The sequence below is a fragment of the Trifolium pratense genome, linkage group LG5, assembly GCF_020283565.1.
Source record: "Trifolium pratense cultivar HEN17-A07 linkage group LG5, ARS_RC_1.1, whole genome shotgun sequence".
Taxonomy (NCBI): Eukaryota; Viridiplantae; Streptophyta; class Magnoliopsida; order Fabales; family Fabaceae; genus Trifolium; species Trifolium pratense.
Genome location: NC_060063.1, coordinates 51836337 through 51853054, shown reverse-complemented (window position 1 = coordinate 51853054; position 16718 = coordinate 51836337). Strand labels below are relative to the sequence as shown.

General features: G+C 32.1%; 2 protein-coding genes across 2 annotated transcripts; one reads left to right on the top strand and one right to left on the bottom strand.

Annotated features, from left to right (window-relative positions):
• Positions 1–6015: 6015 nt before the first annotated feature.
• Positions 6016–9108, bottom strand: LOC123887496. Its single transcript, XM_045936823.1, has 2 exons — positions 7941–9108; positions 6016–7400 (listed from the first exon to the last, which is right to left on the bottom strand). The coding sequence occupies exons 1-2, from the start codon at positions 8795–8797 to the stop codon at positions 6164–6166; spliced, it is 2094 nt and encodes a 697-aa protein (XP_045792779.1). The 5' UTR covers positions 8798–9108; the 3' UTR covers positions 6016–6163.
• A 1923-nt stretch (positions 9109–11031) lies between these two features.
• LOC123884254 (cytochrome P450 71A1-like) lies at positions 11032–14913 on the top strand. The gene is made up of 2 exons (XM_045933321.1): positions 11032–12157; positions 14214–14913. Exons 1-2 carry the CDS (start codon positions 11171–11173, stop codon positions 14829–14831), a joined length of 1605 nt encoding a protein of 534 aa, XP_045789277.1. The 5' UTR covers positions 11032–11170; the 3' UTR covers positions 14832–14913.
• Positions 14914–16718: the final 1805 nt, after the last annotated feature.

The following is a 16718-nucleotide window of genomic DNA, read 5'->3' as shown; positions in this document are numbered from 1 at the left end:
ATATTGTTTCTTTTAGATTTGTGAGAATGTAATTTCTTGGAGGATTGATTTTGCCGTTCAAAAGGATTTAGCAGCGCACTTTGTTGTCTCTCAACCTTTCATTCATATGTAATTATCATGAATATATATGTATATACCTCAGGTGTCCTACGCGAGCCTTATTAAAAACTGAAGTTCATTTTTTATTTTATATGTATGCGCCGAAGCATTCGAAAAAAGCTACAAGCGGTAATTCAACTTTTAGAATTATTCAATTGAAAATCATTTCTTCAATTGAAAATCATTTCCTTTGATATCTAGTATTGAATTATTCAAGAATCTCTCGGGCTTAAACTCTTCAAGTTTATCCCAATATGTTGGATCTCTTGCAATTCCCCAAGCAATGATAATAACATGTGTGCCAGCTTTAATGTCGTAACTGTTTAATTTGATATCTTCTCTACTTTGTCGAGGGACTAGTAATGAAAATGGAGGATGTAATCGTAGTGTTTTTTTTTGGAACAATCGTAGTGTTTCTTTAACCACTGCCTTTAGGTAATTCAAGTTAATCAAATCATCTTCGTGCATAATAACCCTTTTCCTCATTTTCGTGTGGAAAACGTTGATGTGTCTTTTTGCTACTGACGTGGATTTAACACCGTTACATAAAAGGAGTGAAACGTTGAAATCCATATTCAGTCTTATAAACTTTACCAAAAACACAAACGAACAAAATTGTAGATTAGGGATTTCAATGAAAGAAGGCTCAAAACGCATTCGTACAGATTCAAAGAAATTGCATATTAGAATCAAACAATCCAATCACAAGCACTAAATAAATGTACAAAAAATACATTATGCTCCAAAGAGTAATTACATATGGTGCCTCTATTATGCAGTTATTTTTTTACTGGTCTTTGTTCATTGGTTAATAATATATTTGCCGTTCAACGATAAAATAAAATAATTACATATTATTGTTCTGTCATTAGAAAAGCCAGTGGATTCTATCTTTTGGATCCAAAGCAAAACATCAACAAAGTCACCAAAATCTTCACTAGTTCCTCTCTGACGTTTGATATGATCTTCAACTACATCCTCCAAAAGATCATCAAATTGTTTTGCCACTTTTTTAGCTCTTGCATAAACTCCAGAAACATGAGTCAACCAATCAAGCCAAGGTACAAAAATCTCTCAACAATAAAAGCACTAAGTAACTCAGTAAAATCCATCAACAACTTCTTAAATCCTTTTCCACTTTTTTACCAAAAAAATATCCTTTTCCACTTTCACCACTATACTTTCTTCCCAAAGCAACCCTACAAACTATATCGGTTGTCAATTCGATTAAAATCACACCAATGAAAAACTTGATGTGTGGAGTAAATTGATCAAGCAACCAAAATAAAGCCGATAGAGATAGTAATAATCCAAACGAAAAATAACCACGCGAAAGAGAAAAGAATGAAAGAACAAGAAAAACACAATAGTACGTTTGTTTACTCAGTTTGGTCCAAATTGATCTACTCTGGAGGACTCAGCAGCTATCTGTTCTACTAATCAAATAAAGTTTGTTTATTTTATCATTATGCAATTTTTTAAAAGGAATATCATTATGCAATTATTCTTTAATTACTTTTGATAAGGAAATGAAAAAAGAAAAAGAAAAAAAAAATTGTCTACTTATTTTGAATTGGACCCAGACGGTCAGACCCAACCCAAAATGGACTCTACTATGTATGAGGGCTTACCCATGCATTTCTTCTTCTTCTAAGAATATAAAAACAGTGGATTCAACTCTATCAGATCCCTTAGAACACTTGCTAAGAAAGTTAGTACAAAAATTTTAATTTGAAAAATAGTGTATTTAATTTTTATTAGGTTTAAAAATTATTTTTAATACATTTTTTTTTATATTTATACATATTTAATTAATGAGTGTCTTTAAAATACTTGTTAGCGTCACTCAAAAGTATACTATACAATAAGGGCTTGTTTGGTACAAGAGAGTTTCAAGAGAGAGAGAAGGTGAAGAGAGAGTTAGAGCACAGAGGCTTTGGTAAGTCGGAACAGGATTTAACGCTGTTCAAAAAGGTACAGTTTTCACGCAGTTTTAGATCAGAACCGTCTGATCTAAAATGTGTGGCTGATATTGTTTTAATATATAAAACTGTATTTTCAATCGTAACCGTCTGATCTGTAATGGATGCATGCGATCTGCTACTGCGTGAAACTGCGTTAAAATCCAACAGCAGGAAATCCACATCATGGTAAGTCCCACATGCTTTTTAATACTTCTCAAACATGTGAAGAAACTAAAAAGAGATACGGTTATTTCATTATTGCTCATATCTTGCTTTTAATATTTGCTGCACTCTATGTTACTAAAAAAAGGTAGATTTTTGTTTAAAAAATCTGGTAATTCATGAGTTATCACACGTAAAAAAAAAAAAAAAAAGTGGCCTGGGGTAATTTAATAAAAAAAATAACTTAGATAATTTGCTTACTTAAATAATGATTTAATTAATTATTTGAACTAAAATTAATATATGATATGTATTCCATATTCAATGATATTTTAGTACTTTCGTTAGAGCTGGGTATGCGGGCTAGCCCGCCCCGTTTAACCCGCCCCGCATAAGCCCGCATATTAAACGGGGCGAACAAGCCCGTCATCAAATATAAACGAGTTTTAAAATTAAGTCCGAGTTTGGTCCGCGTAAGCCCGCGGGTTAAACGGTTAACCCGCGGACTATTACAAAAAAAAACTTTTTTCAAAAAAATAAACAAAATTAGTAAAATATTGATATAATAAAAGCTAAAAAAAACTATATTATTAATAATTTTATGTTATAACTTGAACTAACAAATAAAAATAAATAAAGTTTGTGATATATCATTGAGTTTATCTATCTTCTCTTTAAAAATAATGCAACTAAAATCAAATTCAACTCGTTTTTAGCGTAATTATTTCTCCACACATACTTCAAATCCATAAAATAAACCCAGATGATATTGAATAAGAACTTTAACTTGTTCAAAATATAAAAAAGAAATTTAATAGTCCAAACCAATATTAAAAGTACAACAAAAAATCTAATACCACCAACCGATTCAAAAACAAAACAGTAATGTATGTATATAATTAACTAATTGAAAGCTGAAGGAAAATAGTCACTCCTGCTTAATGCCTCCATTGTAACACTTGAAATCCCTACATTAAAGGTTTTTTTTTTTTTTGTTAAAAGCGTTGGATTTGGATATGGACTAAATTATTTATAAATGGTAAATTTTGTAATTATATATATATATATATATATATATATATATATATATATATATATATATATATATATATATATATATATATATATAAAGAATGCGGGCCACGGGCTAACCCGCGAACCCGCGGATTTAACCCGCATAACCCGCGGTTTTAACGATCCAACCCACACGGGCAAAAATATAAACGGGCCAAAAAAAATGGTCTTAAGACCGCGCGGGCTGCGGGTTAAACGGGTTGGCCCGCGAACCTTGGTCCGTATACCCAGCTCTAACTTTCGTAACTAATTAGAGGAGGGAATAGACTAGGTCGAGCTAGGTTCTGCCAAGCCTGAGCTTGGCATGTCGAAAAATCAAAGGCATGTGGCCTATCATAGACTTATCTTTAATTTAGGCTTAAGCTTGGTCTTTTGAAAGCCTATGTAGCATGTTAGCCTGTTTAAAAGCATATTTCACATTAACATATTTAAATAAATAATTGTCCTTTTGATATTTAACATGATATTTTATAGATTTTGATTATATATGTCATCATATTTCAATTCTAGTTTATAATAATACATTTATATATGTGAAAAACTAATGTAGATTAATAAACTTAAACTGCCAAAAAGTTAATAAATTTATAATTTAATCAAAGTACAAATTTTAATATATAAATAATAATAGTAATAAAAATATTATTCATATTATCTTAAATAGGTCGGTCTAGTAGGCTAAAAGGCTTTTTTAATGGTATGTAGCCTGACCTATTTAATTAAATAGGCTTATAAAAAAGTCTTGGTTTGCTCTATTTAAAGAAATGAGCTAGTCTGGCCTGAACCTATGTAGGATAGGCCTTAAGGCCATGTAGGCCGGCCTGACCTATTCCCACCTCTATAACTAATCAACACTTCTCTCTTTTCTATTTCTCTCATCTTTCTCTTATAATAAACAATATCTCAAATCTACTCAATTTCTCACATCTTTCTCTCTTCTCATACTCTCTCTTACATATTTCTCTCTTTTTACTTTCTCTCCACAACCAATCACACTCTAAGAGAAAGTTACACATTCCATTGTGCAAACCTCTTGATCACCTCAATGAAAAACTAACTTTTAAGCGGGCTGAAACTATTTAATATCAGAACTGATTCTCGAATCAAATTAAACAGTCCAATGAACGGATACTGGTAATGAAAACCGATAAAATAAACTAACTTTTAACTATTGGAATATTAATAGGCAGGAAAAGAACTAGAGGGGGCTGTGTGTGTCATGGCCACCTCAAAATATTTTATCTCTTGTTTGATGGCTACGTAAATTTTGTTTGATGGCCCCTCAATTTTTTTGGACGAAGTTAGTGTATTTCATTAATTAGCTAAAGAGTCAAATATTACACCATTGTTATTGACTCACGCTAAAATTAAATGTCTTGTCTAATACGTACGAGAGAGAAAGATTCTCTCAACCCTTGATTTCACTAGAGGGGGAGTAGTGAAAATCCACGCTCTTAATATATGTGGCTTAAATTACAATGTTGAGAAATTCCATCGACAAATAAAATAAAATTTAACTTATATGCATCGTCAGTGTAAAGTTATTTTACACGTGCATCTATTAATATAACAATACGTCATGTATGATATTTAAAAGTACATGATATGTCACGTTTATTAAATAATGTGACAATACATCATTAGATGAATGTGTAAAGAATCTTTATACTAACGGTAGACATAAATTAAACTCAATAAAATAACACATTCACGTATTTGGCATATATTTTTTTCTCTTTCATTCAATACAAATCTCACCGAAAACATTTGTTGCTAGAAAGTGCCTAAATTGATTGGCAGTTGAAGAAGGATTTGTCACGTGCATTGCAAATTTTGATGTCATAATATGGACCATGTTAAATTTGTCCATGTCTATGATAGATTCGTTTAAGAGGAAGTTTTGGATTATGACAAGAATTTGATCACACATGTTTCTAATTAAAAGATAGAAAAAAGAAAATAATTAAATAATGTGTATTTTTTAAATAATACTAATATGCATTTTTAGTTGAGTGTAGGGTCCGTTTGATTGGTTTATTTTTAAACTTAATCAAAATAACTTTTACAAATAAATAAATTTTTATGTATTATTATAAATTTTTTAAGGTAGTTTATGATAAAAATAACTTATAAAAATATAATTTTTGTCATTAAAAATTTATGAATTAACATAAAAATTTATTTATTTGCATAAATTATTTTTGTAAGCTAAAAAATAAATAAATTCAAACGGCCCCAATGTACTTTTGAGTTTTGACTTGCTATAAAAAATTGCATCAAAGTTAATAAAATCAGACTTTCTCCTCAAAAGAACTACTAGCAGTATTGTTAAAGAGATGAACTAACCTTGAGAGAAAAAAGAGTAAAGAGATAAAATGATCTCATGCATAAATACATTTCTACATCATAGTTTGTTATATATACACATTGTGAAAATGAAAAATTAAATGATGGGAAAAGTAGTTGCAAGTTAGATATAGACCGATAGACAGCGAAGACGACTCTGTGTTGGTGATGAGTTTAAAATCAAGTTTGAAGAGATGATTTTATTAGTCGAATTTTGGATGTTTTTCGGTTAAAGAATGATGAATATTTAAACTGAAGTGATGAATATGTTACGATAACAAAAATTTAAACATGATAGAGAAAAAAAAAACCTTAAAAATAGGAAATTTGACCCATTAAAAACTGGTTAATCATACAAGGATAAAGAGGATGATTATGTAATGATACTAAAATTGAATAGGAAATAAAGCTATGATAGGAATCATAGTTGCAATACAAAAGGAATTAGAGATGTGAAAAGAGAGTTTGGGAGAGAAGAATAACAACTTCACCAATCACATAAAAATCAGAAATAACTCCTAGTTCACTATATATACTATCCATGTGTGATAAAATCCCTTAGTGTGATAATTCGCATCAAGCTTAACAGAATGACCTTCATTTGCCTCCTGTGAGACCCTCCACTCCTCATTTGCTGACTCATCAGTTTCTAGACCCTTCCCTTTATTTTGTCTCCTTACAATACCATCCCCTTTAAAACCAACCTTGTCCTCAAGGTTGAAATTAAGATAAAGGTGTTGACTGAGAGTAGTAACTCCTAAAGTAAGCTCCAAGTTAAGTATGCCTTCTTTATGGACTAGAGAATACAATTGGATGATAGCAACATATTTCCATATGACTTCCAAGTTCAAAGCAAAGCACACCGCGCCAAAAGACAATCCACCCGGATCCCATTTCTTGGAGTGCCATGGAAAAACAATAAGATGAACACAAAGTAGATCAAGCTTTGCACTTTGTGACCAAGATCCAAGCATTCCTACCATCTCAACATTTGTAACAGCTGGCATTATTGAAGTGTGTACACTCAGTAAATGTACTAGTGTAGTAAAAGCAACATAAAAATAAGTCAGGCACGGAACTTGAATTAATGAAGCAGCAACATCTTCAAGAGGCACAACAATGACAATTCCAATACAAGTGGTGTAGTTTAGGCCAACTCCCTTGCCAACTATTGGTGCAATTAACTCATCAATCATGTTGGCATTCATTTCACAGTTGTAAGTCATTGCAGAATAGTATGCTATCATATCCTTCTTCTTCACATCATGAAATAGGTCACAAGCTTTGTGAATGCTGCCATAGTGTGCATAAAAGTCACTGAATGAATGGACCAACTGATCTTTCCATATCATGAGAATGTCATTAATGTGTGATTCAATCCGGTACCAATACTCTCGATCCAACCACGGTGAACATGATGAACGAGTCTCTCCTTTGTGAGTCCTAAAATCATTTGATGCTCTCCGGCATGCAATGATTGCTTCATAATATTTCTCCTGCCAAATACTCATTGCATCAGTAAGCAAGCAATGGCTAACAACCTTTAGAGCAAACACAAACTCTTCAATTGATATATTTTCCTCTCTAAAATTCCTCCAAAGTTGAACCAAAGAAGAATGATAATCCCCTGACACATGAAAAAACAAACTTGACAGCAGCTTTTGTTGCTTCCATCCAGTGAAGATTTTATAGCCGCATACACGTCTTTGAGTTTTCAACTTTCTATTCTTTGTCCACTGAAAATAGCATATAGACCTACAAAATTTTTCATAAGAGAAATACCATATGTCTCCCATACTTTTAGTCCCAACCAATCTCTTTAAAAATTTAATGTTCTTCTCAAAGACATTGAGCACAACAAGAAAACTATGATACTCAATATTAGTCCAAGATGGAGCATTTAACAATCCAGTACAAACAGATTTTCCATGTGTAATTTCAAGAGTAATTGCGATTTCTCCAATAGATACATTATTACCAACACCATTTGTCATAGCTACATTATCTGGTGCAATTCCATGTTCCCCAAATCCACAAAAGTGGTTGTCCAGAGGACTAATTTTTGACAGAACCTCATTAGCGACTAAGAGTGCTTCTATTAGTTTAATGATACCGTAAACTACAAGAAAGTAGCCATGAGACAATTCTATCCTACCACCCTTTAATTTCATGTATCTATAACTATTTTCATCGTACAAAATGAACATTGTACCACATGCTTCATTTTTAATTTTGCCTAATGTACCCACCACAATGCTATATTCAATATACCAAGATTTAATATGATCAGCAAACCTGGTAGCAACTACACAGCTTGTCTGATCAGGTGGTGCAGGTGGCTGTGGAGGATTCGATATTGTGCGATAGGTCCAATCTGGTGGTTTTGGCAGCAGCGACTTCATTGAGACATTTCGTCGAGCATGAGAAAGGCTTGTTTGTATCGAGCTAGACAACATTATTATTGGATATGGTGATTTTGCTGTACATAGCCATTCTGAAATTGACTCGTTATCTTGTGGCTCGTGCTGTGAAATCAAGGCCATTGTCTCTGTAGTAACCTCCAAACCAATTTTAGTGAATCGTCGATCCCTCTGTCTTGGTGTTCCATGAATCCTCGTGAATGACTCTATTATGGCGAGTTTTCCAACATCGTTATCGACATCACATGTCGGCGTCACTGTTTCCACCATTTTCGTCTCACAGACAGATTCAGGTTCCAGAATCGGTTCCAAGAATGGAAGAAATGCATCCGAAGAAGGCAGGGCAGTGTCCTTGGTTACAACATGATTCACGATTGGTGCCATGGAGGGAACAATTGTATCTGAAACTAAGAGAGTTTTGTTCGCCGATTTGGAAGCAACAATTTCTTCTTGCAATAATTTCTGCTCACTAACAGAAGGAACCTCGATCTGTTTTGCAGATAAACGAAATTCATCATGCATCAATAAATTGGTATTCAACGGTTCTGGTGTAGGGATGTATTTGGGTGAGTTCGATGCACCATGGGAAGAGCTCGGCGAGCAGTTGTAGTGTTGAAGTAGAATCTCCAATTTGGAGATGATTCTGTCGAAAGCAGCATTGTTGCGAGCGTGCATTTTCTCCCATCGATCCCATCGATCTTTTTCGGCGATGTTCTTCACATACTCTGCCATGGTGAGAATGAAAGCACCAATGTAATGATACTAAAATTGAATAGGAAATAAAGCTATGATAGGAATCATAGTTGCAATACAAAAGGAATTAGAGATGTGAAAAGAGAGTTTGGGAGAGAAGAATAACAACTTCACCAATCACATAAAAATCAGAAATAACTCCTAGTTCACTATATATACTATCCATGTGTGATAAAATCCCTTAGTGTGATAATTCGCATCAAGCTTAACAGAATGACCTTCATTTGCCTCTTGTGAGACCCTCCACTCCTCATTTGCTAACTCATCAGTTTCTAGACCCTTCCCTTTATTTTGTCTCCTTACAGATTATAATTTGTTAGTGTTAAACATTGTCACACATACTTCTTCTTTTTCTTGCAAATGAATTTCTTACAAAATAAGATTTTCAATATATTTTGCGGATTGATGAAGAATATTTATTATGTTTTTCATTTTCGTGGGTTTTAATTTTTGATATTGTAGTGAACTAGTGATAAAATGAGTTTTATTTTTAAAGACTAAAATTAAAATGCACTTATATTACATAAAGTCATAAACCAAAAATATATAATCCAAATTCGGTTCATTATTCAAATGAAATGAAACAGTCTTATCTCTTAACCCCACGAAATATCCAAAAGTCCAATAATTTTAAAATTGGAAAAAAATGGTGGGACCTTCTTCTAATATGGTCACAAAATAATTTTTTGTTGACAAAAGATGGTCACAAAATATTAAACTCTTAAAATTAAATGAATAAACCCCACCTACACCTAGAAAATCAATTCAAGATCAAGCATAGGAGAAACAAACATTTAAACTGGCCCGATATAATAATTGAAGGAAGCTGCGTATATGAATGAATTAAGCAACAATAATGAAGCTGCAAATTGTTGCTTAATTTGACCGAGTGGATGTGGAGTGTGTGAATAGAATTTGATTAGTGTCATAATTAATTAAACGGATAAATTATTTTCTTAATAAAAATATCCCCATGTAAATGAATGGTATGGTAGAGACTTGATTGACATTATTCATTTCATTCATTTAGTGTATATATTTGGATGAAAGAATTTTTTAGAGAATTTAAATTTTACTATAAATTTCATTATTTGCATGATTAATTATAAGAATTTTTAAAATGATGAGAGCTTATATAAAGTATATATTGTTCAAGTTAAGTTTAGAAATTTCAAATGCCACTTAAAAATTGAGTATTTGAAATTTTTTCCTTACAATTTTAGAAAGAATACATGCGAGTGTCAAATTGATTCTTACCATTTTTGCAAGTTGGTCTACACATTTTACAAAATTTTCAAATTTGCCCCCATAAATTTTCAAAAAAAAACAAATTATTGACCCCTAAAATAGTTTCTATAAATTTTCAAAATTTGCACATTGGCCCCTTTTTTTTGTCAAATCCTAAAATTGACCCAAAACATTTAAAATTTATAAAAGTTGCCCAAAAATGTTAACAATGAAATGAAGCACATTCAATTGAATAATTTGAATTGCCTAGCGTTCAAACACAATCTTAGTGTTCTGGGGGAGGGGAGGGGGGGGGGGTAACATTTTTCAAATGTTACTTAATTTATTTTTTTTGTCAAATATCTTAGTGGTCAGACTCACACTTTAAGTTTGTAGAAGTAAAAAATTTGAAGTTCAAACTCCAACCGTTAATATTTTTAATGCAAAAGTAACCGTGGGATGAGTTATTTCGTTTAAAAACTCATTATCAATATTTAATTTTATCAATTCGATTATCAATTAAAAAATAATTATTGAGTAGATCTACTCAACATATTTTTATAAAATTTTAAAACTATTAACTTTCTAAAAAAAATTCTTTAAAAAAACTTTTAAAAGAAAATATAAACAAATATCGACTATTAGATTGGTGAAATAAAATATTTATAACTAGTTATTAAGTAAAGTAATTCAACTAAGAGTTACTCCAGGAGTAACTAAATCTAATTCATTTTACATGTATAAATATTACTCCCTTTGTCTTATATGACTCAGTTGACTGTTTCACGTATGTTATGCATAACTTTAACAATTAATATTTTTAATTATATTTTAGTAAAAATTAAAAAAAAGTAAATATTTTAAAAATATTTATCGAAATAAATCTAAAAATAATTTATATGTTAATATTTATTTTTATTTATTAATCAAAAAATATGATCAAAATAAAATATATAAATAGTGCATCTGATTCAACCGTGTCATTTAAAATAGTACGGAGGGAAGTAATATGTTAATAAATTATGTTAGTTTCAAGATTTAAACTCTAGAATTCCTTTCATTTCTCTTAACTTACCAAGTTACCAATGAGTTGCTGGTTGGGACTTGGGATAATGTGCTATATATATGGTATGCCTAATTCTAAGTGTAACATATATGTTTGGAAAAGCAATGGCTCTCAAAAAATGGTCACAAGAACAAATTATAGGAGCTTTTTGTTCTCCCTTATGTCTATCTCTCTTTTTCCTTGTAAGTGTGTTGATTGTGTTTAACTTTGCAATTAGAAAACCCAAACCTAAATCCAAAAATCAACTTCCATCTCCACCTAAATTACCTATCATTGGTAACCTTCATCAACTAGGCACACTTCCACACCGTTCTCTTAGAGACCTATCACTCAAATATGGCAACATGATGTTGTTACAATTGGGACAAAAACCAACTCCAACTCTAGTGGTTACTTCAGCAGATGTAGCCATGGAAATCATGAAAAAATATGATAAAGTTTTTTCAAACCGACCCCAACATATAGCTCCAAAAATCTTGTTGTATGGATGCAACGATGTTGGTTTTGCACTTTATGGAGAAAATTGGAAACAAAAAAGAAAATTATGTGTTGGAGAATTATTAAACATGAAAAGTGTGCAATCATTTTATCCCATTAGAGAAGAAGAAGTTGAAGAGTTGGTGAATAAGCTAAGAGAAGCTAGCTTGAATGATGCATGTGTGAATATAAGTGAAATGCTTATTTCAATAATAAACAATATTGTTTGTAAATGTGCTGTTGGAAGGAAGTTTGATGAAGCTAGTGAAGGCAATTTGAATATGTTAGCAAGGAAGGTTATGATTTATCTTACAACTTTTGTTTTTGGAGATTACTTCCCTTCTTTGAGTTGGATTGATGTTCTTAGTGGAAAAATTAGAGAATTTAAGGATACTTTTCAAGCACTTGATGGTTTCTTTGATCAAGTGATTGAAGAGCGTTTGGCTTTGAAGAAGATGGAAAATAATCAATTCAAGAAAAAAGGGTTTTTGGATATTCTACTTCAACTCCAAGAGGATGGCATGCTTGGCTTTGAGTTCTCCAATAATGATATCAAAGCAATTCTAATGGTTTTCTCTCTTTTATCCCTTTCTTTTTGTTTCATTAATTTACCCTTTCACTTCCTCACTATAAACACAAACTTGCATGCATATACACGTATTAAGATTACTATTTTCACATAATTAATCATAGTAATAGCATTCTAGTTAATTACTTTTGCTATGAAGTTTGAGGATGGGGATGAAATTTTGTCTACCGTAATGTGGAGATTCAGTCCCGAAACACTTTATTAAAATAACATTTGTTTGCGTATATTTAAGTGGTTTATATGTTATATTTATTTATATTATCACACAATGTGTGCATAAGTTTATTCATATAATGTGATGATTATGAGTTTATCAATATTACAACTCGCAAGACTCACAATAATATCTTCATTTTTTAATTAGTTTATGATTAAACTTTTTTTACAACTAATTTGATAGAGAAAAAAATACTCTCCGAAATGAAGAATAAAGACGGAAATTGTTTTGAATAGTGGAGAATTGTATGTAAAATATCCCCCCGCTCATTTTCCATCTTGTTGACAAAGACAATTTCATGTCCTTTTCTTATTGTGAGGGACCCTCATATTAATGGAACATGCAAAGTCACCATACTTGTGAGTGTTGAGAGATAAGATAAAGAATCAAGATAAGCTCACACCTTAGCTTGATCCAAAGAAAAAAAAAGTTCACTATACTTAAAATCAACAATGACTTCTAGTTAGAGCTTTGAAATGGGATGGTTCGGCCCAGCCCGATCTGTTTGGTGGGCCAGACTATATATATATATATATATATATATATATATATATATATATATATATATATATATATATATATATATATATATATATATTTATGAGTGTGTGTTAGTCCGGCCCAATCCAATTATTATTGTGCCATATATTTATGAGCCAGACCCAACTTGTATGGGCCATGTGGGCTAATGGGCCGGCCCAGCCCATTTTATTTAATTTTTTCTCATTTATTCGATTTTTTTACATGACTCAAATGTATTCATTCCTCATATTTATCAATTTTATTGAAATATAATTGTATATGAGTGTAATTAATTTTTACATCAACACTAAATATCAATTAAACTCAAATTTAATTCTTATAAAAGAAAGTAAATCAAATTAGTAAATTAAAAACTTAATTTCTTTAAAGGTTTTAGGTAAATATGACCATTTTTATTATGCTTACAAATTTAATTATATTTTTTATGATAATTTTTCAATTAGATGATAATATTTTATGTTTTTAATTGATATTATTTTTACAAAAATGACATAAGTTTTTTTATAATGGGCCGGCCCGAAGCCCGATGGGCTAGCACGGTCCAACCCGATATTCATTTGGGCTACATGACTTGGGCCAAAAAGGGCAGTTTCATTTGAGCTAGCTTTTTTGAGACCCGATCAGCCCAAGTCTATGGGCCGGCCCAATTAGCCCGATCCATTTTTTACCGCTCTCTCGCACTTCCATTAACCAGACAACTATTAGATAAATAAAAATTTAAAAGTATTTTTAAATAAAAATAAATAAAAAATGTAACTGAGATAACCAGTTAAATCCAATACAGATTAAAATACATGCACAACTAGGTTTAAACTAATTAACAAACTAATTAATTGTCGGTTCAACCAATTTAGCTTGTTTTTTACAATATCGTAAAATATCGTGGGACTTAGTCCCGTTGACTGACTATTCTAGATTTGGTTTTCAAATGGTTCTAGGTTATTTTGTTTAACAAGATTTAATTCGTCGGAGGTTGGTAGAGAGGTCTCATTGCCGGGTTTATCTTAATATTTGTATCATTCCATAATTTTGAATGGTTTAGCTTGAAAAAGTCATAATCACTTGTTGCTTACTGCAGGGAGTAGTGAGTACGTGGGTCGCTCTGTGCTGACAGTCGTTCATTCACCTATTAAGAATTTTTATTTGATATTTTAGGATTAAATAGAAGTTTGTATGCTTCATTGTTTTACATTTCAATATTTCTTTGAAAGCGGTTTAAACCATGCATAAACAAGTTTTAATAAAAGTAAAAATAATAATTATTTACAATTTTTAGGACATGTTTGTTGGAGGAATTGACACAACCTCAGCAATGTTGGAATGGACAATTTCAGAGCTTGTGAGACATCCAATCATAATGAATAAAGCACAGGAAGAAGTAAGAAGAATTGTTGGAAATAAATTAAAAGTTGAAGAAAATGACATCAACCAAATGCACTATTTAAAGTGTGTAGTGAAAGAAAGTCTAAGGTTACATCCGGCTACTGCTCTCATTCCTCCTAGAGAAACAATGTCTAGTGTGAATCTAAATGGATATGATATTCCTGAAAAAACAATGGTATATGTGAATGCATGGGCAATACAAAGAGACCCTAAAAATTGGGAGAACCCTGAAGAGTTCATGCCAGAGAGATTTGAACACAGCATAGTTGATTTTATAGGTCAAGATTTTCAGTTTATCCCTTTTGGTTTTGGGAGAAGGGGGTGTCCTGGAATGAATTTTGGAGTAACTACTGTTGAACATGTACTTGCTACCCTTCTTTATTGGTTCAATTGGAAGCTACCAACTGAAACAAACTTTGGTCAGCAAGATATAGATATGAACGAAGTATTTGGACTTGTTGTCACAAAGAAAGAACCTCTTCACCTTAAACCAATAGCATTTTTTGTTTAATCTACTTCCCAACTATTTTGTGGTTAAAGTGATTATATATTGTTGTAATTTTAATTGTATTTACTTTATTATAAGTTACATTCAAAAAAATATATACTTTATTATAAGTTCAAAGGTGTAATTCCTATGTTTATTTTAGAGAAACAAATATCATTAGCAATAGCTTGTTCAATACAATTAGGGATAGCATTATTACAATCAACGCCAATAACTTGTCCCAGTGAGCATAGCTCAATTGTGAGTGACATTGTAAATTATTGCAAGTACCAAGGTTCAAATTCTAGTCCTTCTATTTATTCACCTTTAAAAGGAAGAATTCTAACCACTAAACTACTTGGGATAGCCCTCAGATAAAGACAAAACGGACAAGAACGACCGATTTTTACATACATCCTCAAACTAGAAAGAGGATAGGCTATTGAGGCTTTTTGTGAATTCTGTGAAAGGTAACAAGACTGTAGAATATTCGAGGACCACAAAAAGGGGAAGTCAATTGTTGTCTCTAATCTAATCTAAAAGTGTTGATGCTTGCGTGAACGATTGACGGGGAATTGCATGAATGACGAGACCGGCCTAACAGAAAGTCAAGGCTCTTCTCCCTCTCTTGATGGCGAATCTTGATACCATAATATGCTCGCTCCTACTAAATTTTTTAGGACTAAAAATACACAAAAATAACTCCATTATTTCGGGCCTTTCGGGCCTTTCGGGCCGTCCCGGTTTTTTTTTTTACTTTTAGTGTTCAAACTCAACCTTATAAATAACTAAAAAACTACTACTACGCTGTGTTGTGCATACAAAAATTGGACATTCAAATTAACTACATCGCCATGTTAATCATTAGTCTTATATTATACATATACTATATAAGATAAAAAATTCTCGCGCGCCCTATTTTTACTCATCCGCTACTTACAAGTTTCTCGCGCGCCCTATTTTTACTCATCCGCTACCTACGGGTTTTTTGCACGCTCTATTTTTACTCATCCGCTACTTTGAGTTTTTCGTGCGCCCTATTTTTACTCATCCGCTATCTAAGAGTTTCTCGCGCGCCCTATTTTTACATCCGCTACTTACGAGTTTCTCGCGCGCTCTATTTTTACTCATCCGCTATCTATGAGTTTCTCGCGCGCCCTTTGTTAACTCACCCGCTACTTATTAGTTTCTCGTGCGCCCTATTTTTACTCATCCGCTACCTAAGAGTTTCTCGCGCGCCCTATTGTTACTCATACACTACTTAAGAGTTTCTCGCACGCCCTATTTTTACTCATCCGCTACCTACGAGTTTCTCACGCGCTCTATTTTACTCATCCGCTACCTACGAGTTTCTCGCGTGCCCCATTTTTACTCATCCGCTACTTAAGTAATAAAAATGAGAAATTTGAAGAAAAAAACACCGTCTGCTACTTAAGTAGCGGATTATATTTGAGACACTCGTAGAGCGGCCAAAGAAACTCTTACAATACAAAATAAGTTCAAATCATCCAAAACAAATTATTTATAGTATTTATTTTGAAAAAAAAAAAATTATTATTATTTATTTGGATTTGCGGGCCGCCTGTGGCCCATTCGGACTAGCCCATATTTTAAACGGGCTTTATAGGGCGGGCTAAAAAACCCGAAAACAATATGGACTAGGATTTTCAAGGCCCAAACCTAGAAAAAAATCGGGCTTGACGGGTCGGTCCATTCAGACTAGCCCATTTTGACAGCTCTAAAACAAACCTTCTTTTTTTTTGTTTATTTTCTTTTATATTTTTTTTCTTTTCTTTTATCTGTGGTTCCCACATGAGGACTGAGGAGGGATCCACCCAACAAAAATATCTCTATTCTCTAAAAGACTTTTTGTACTATCCATATGCGATGCTTGAATATTGAATTATTCCA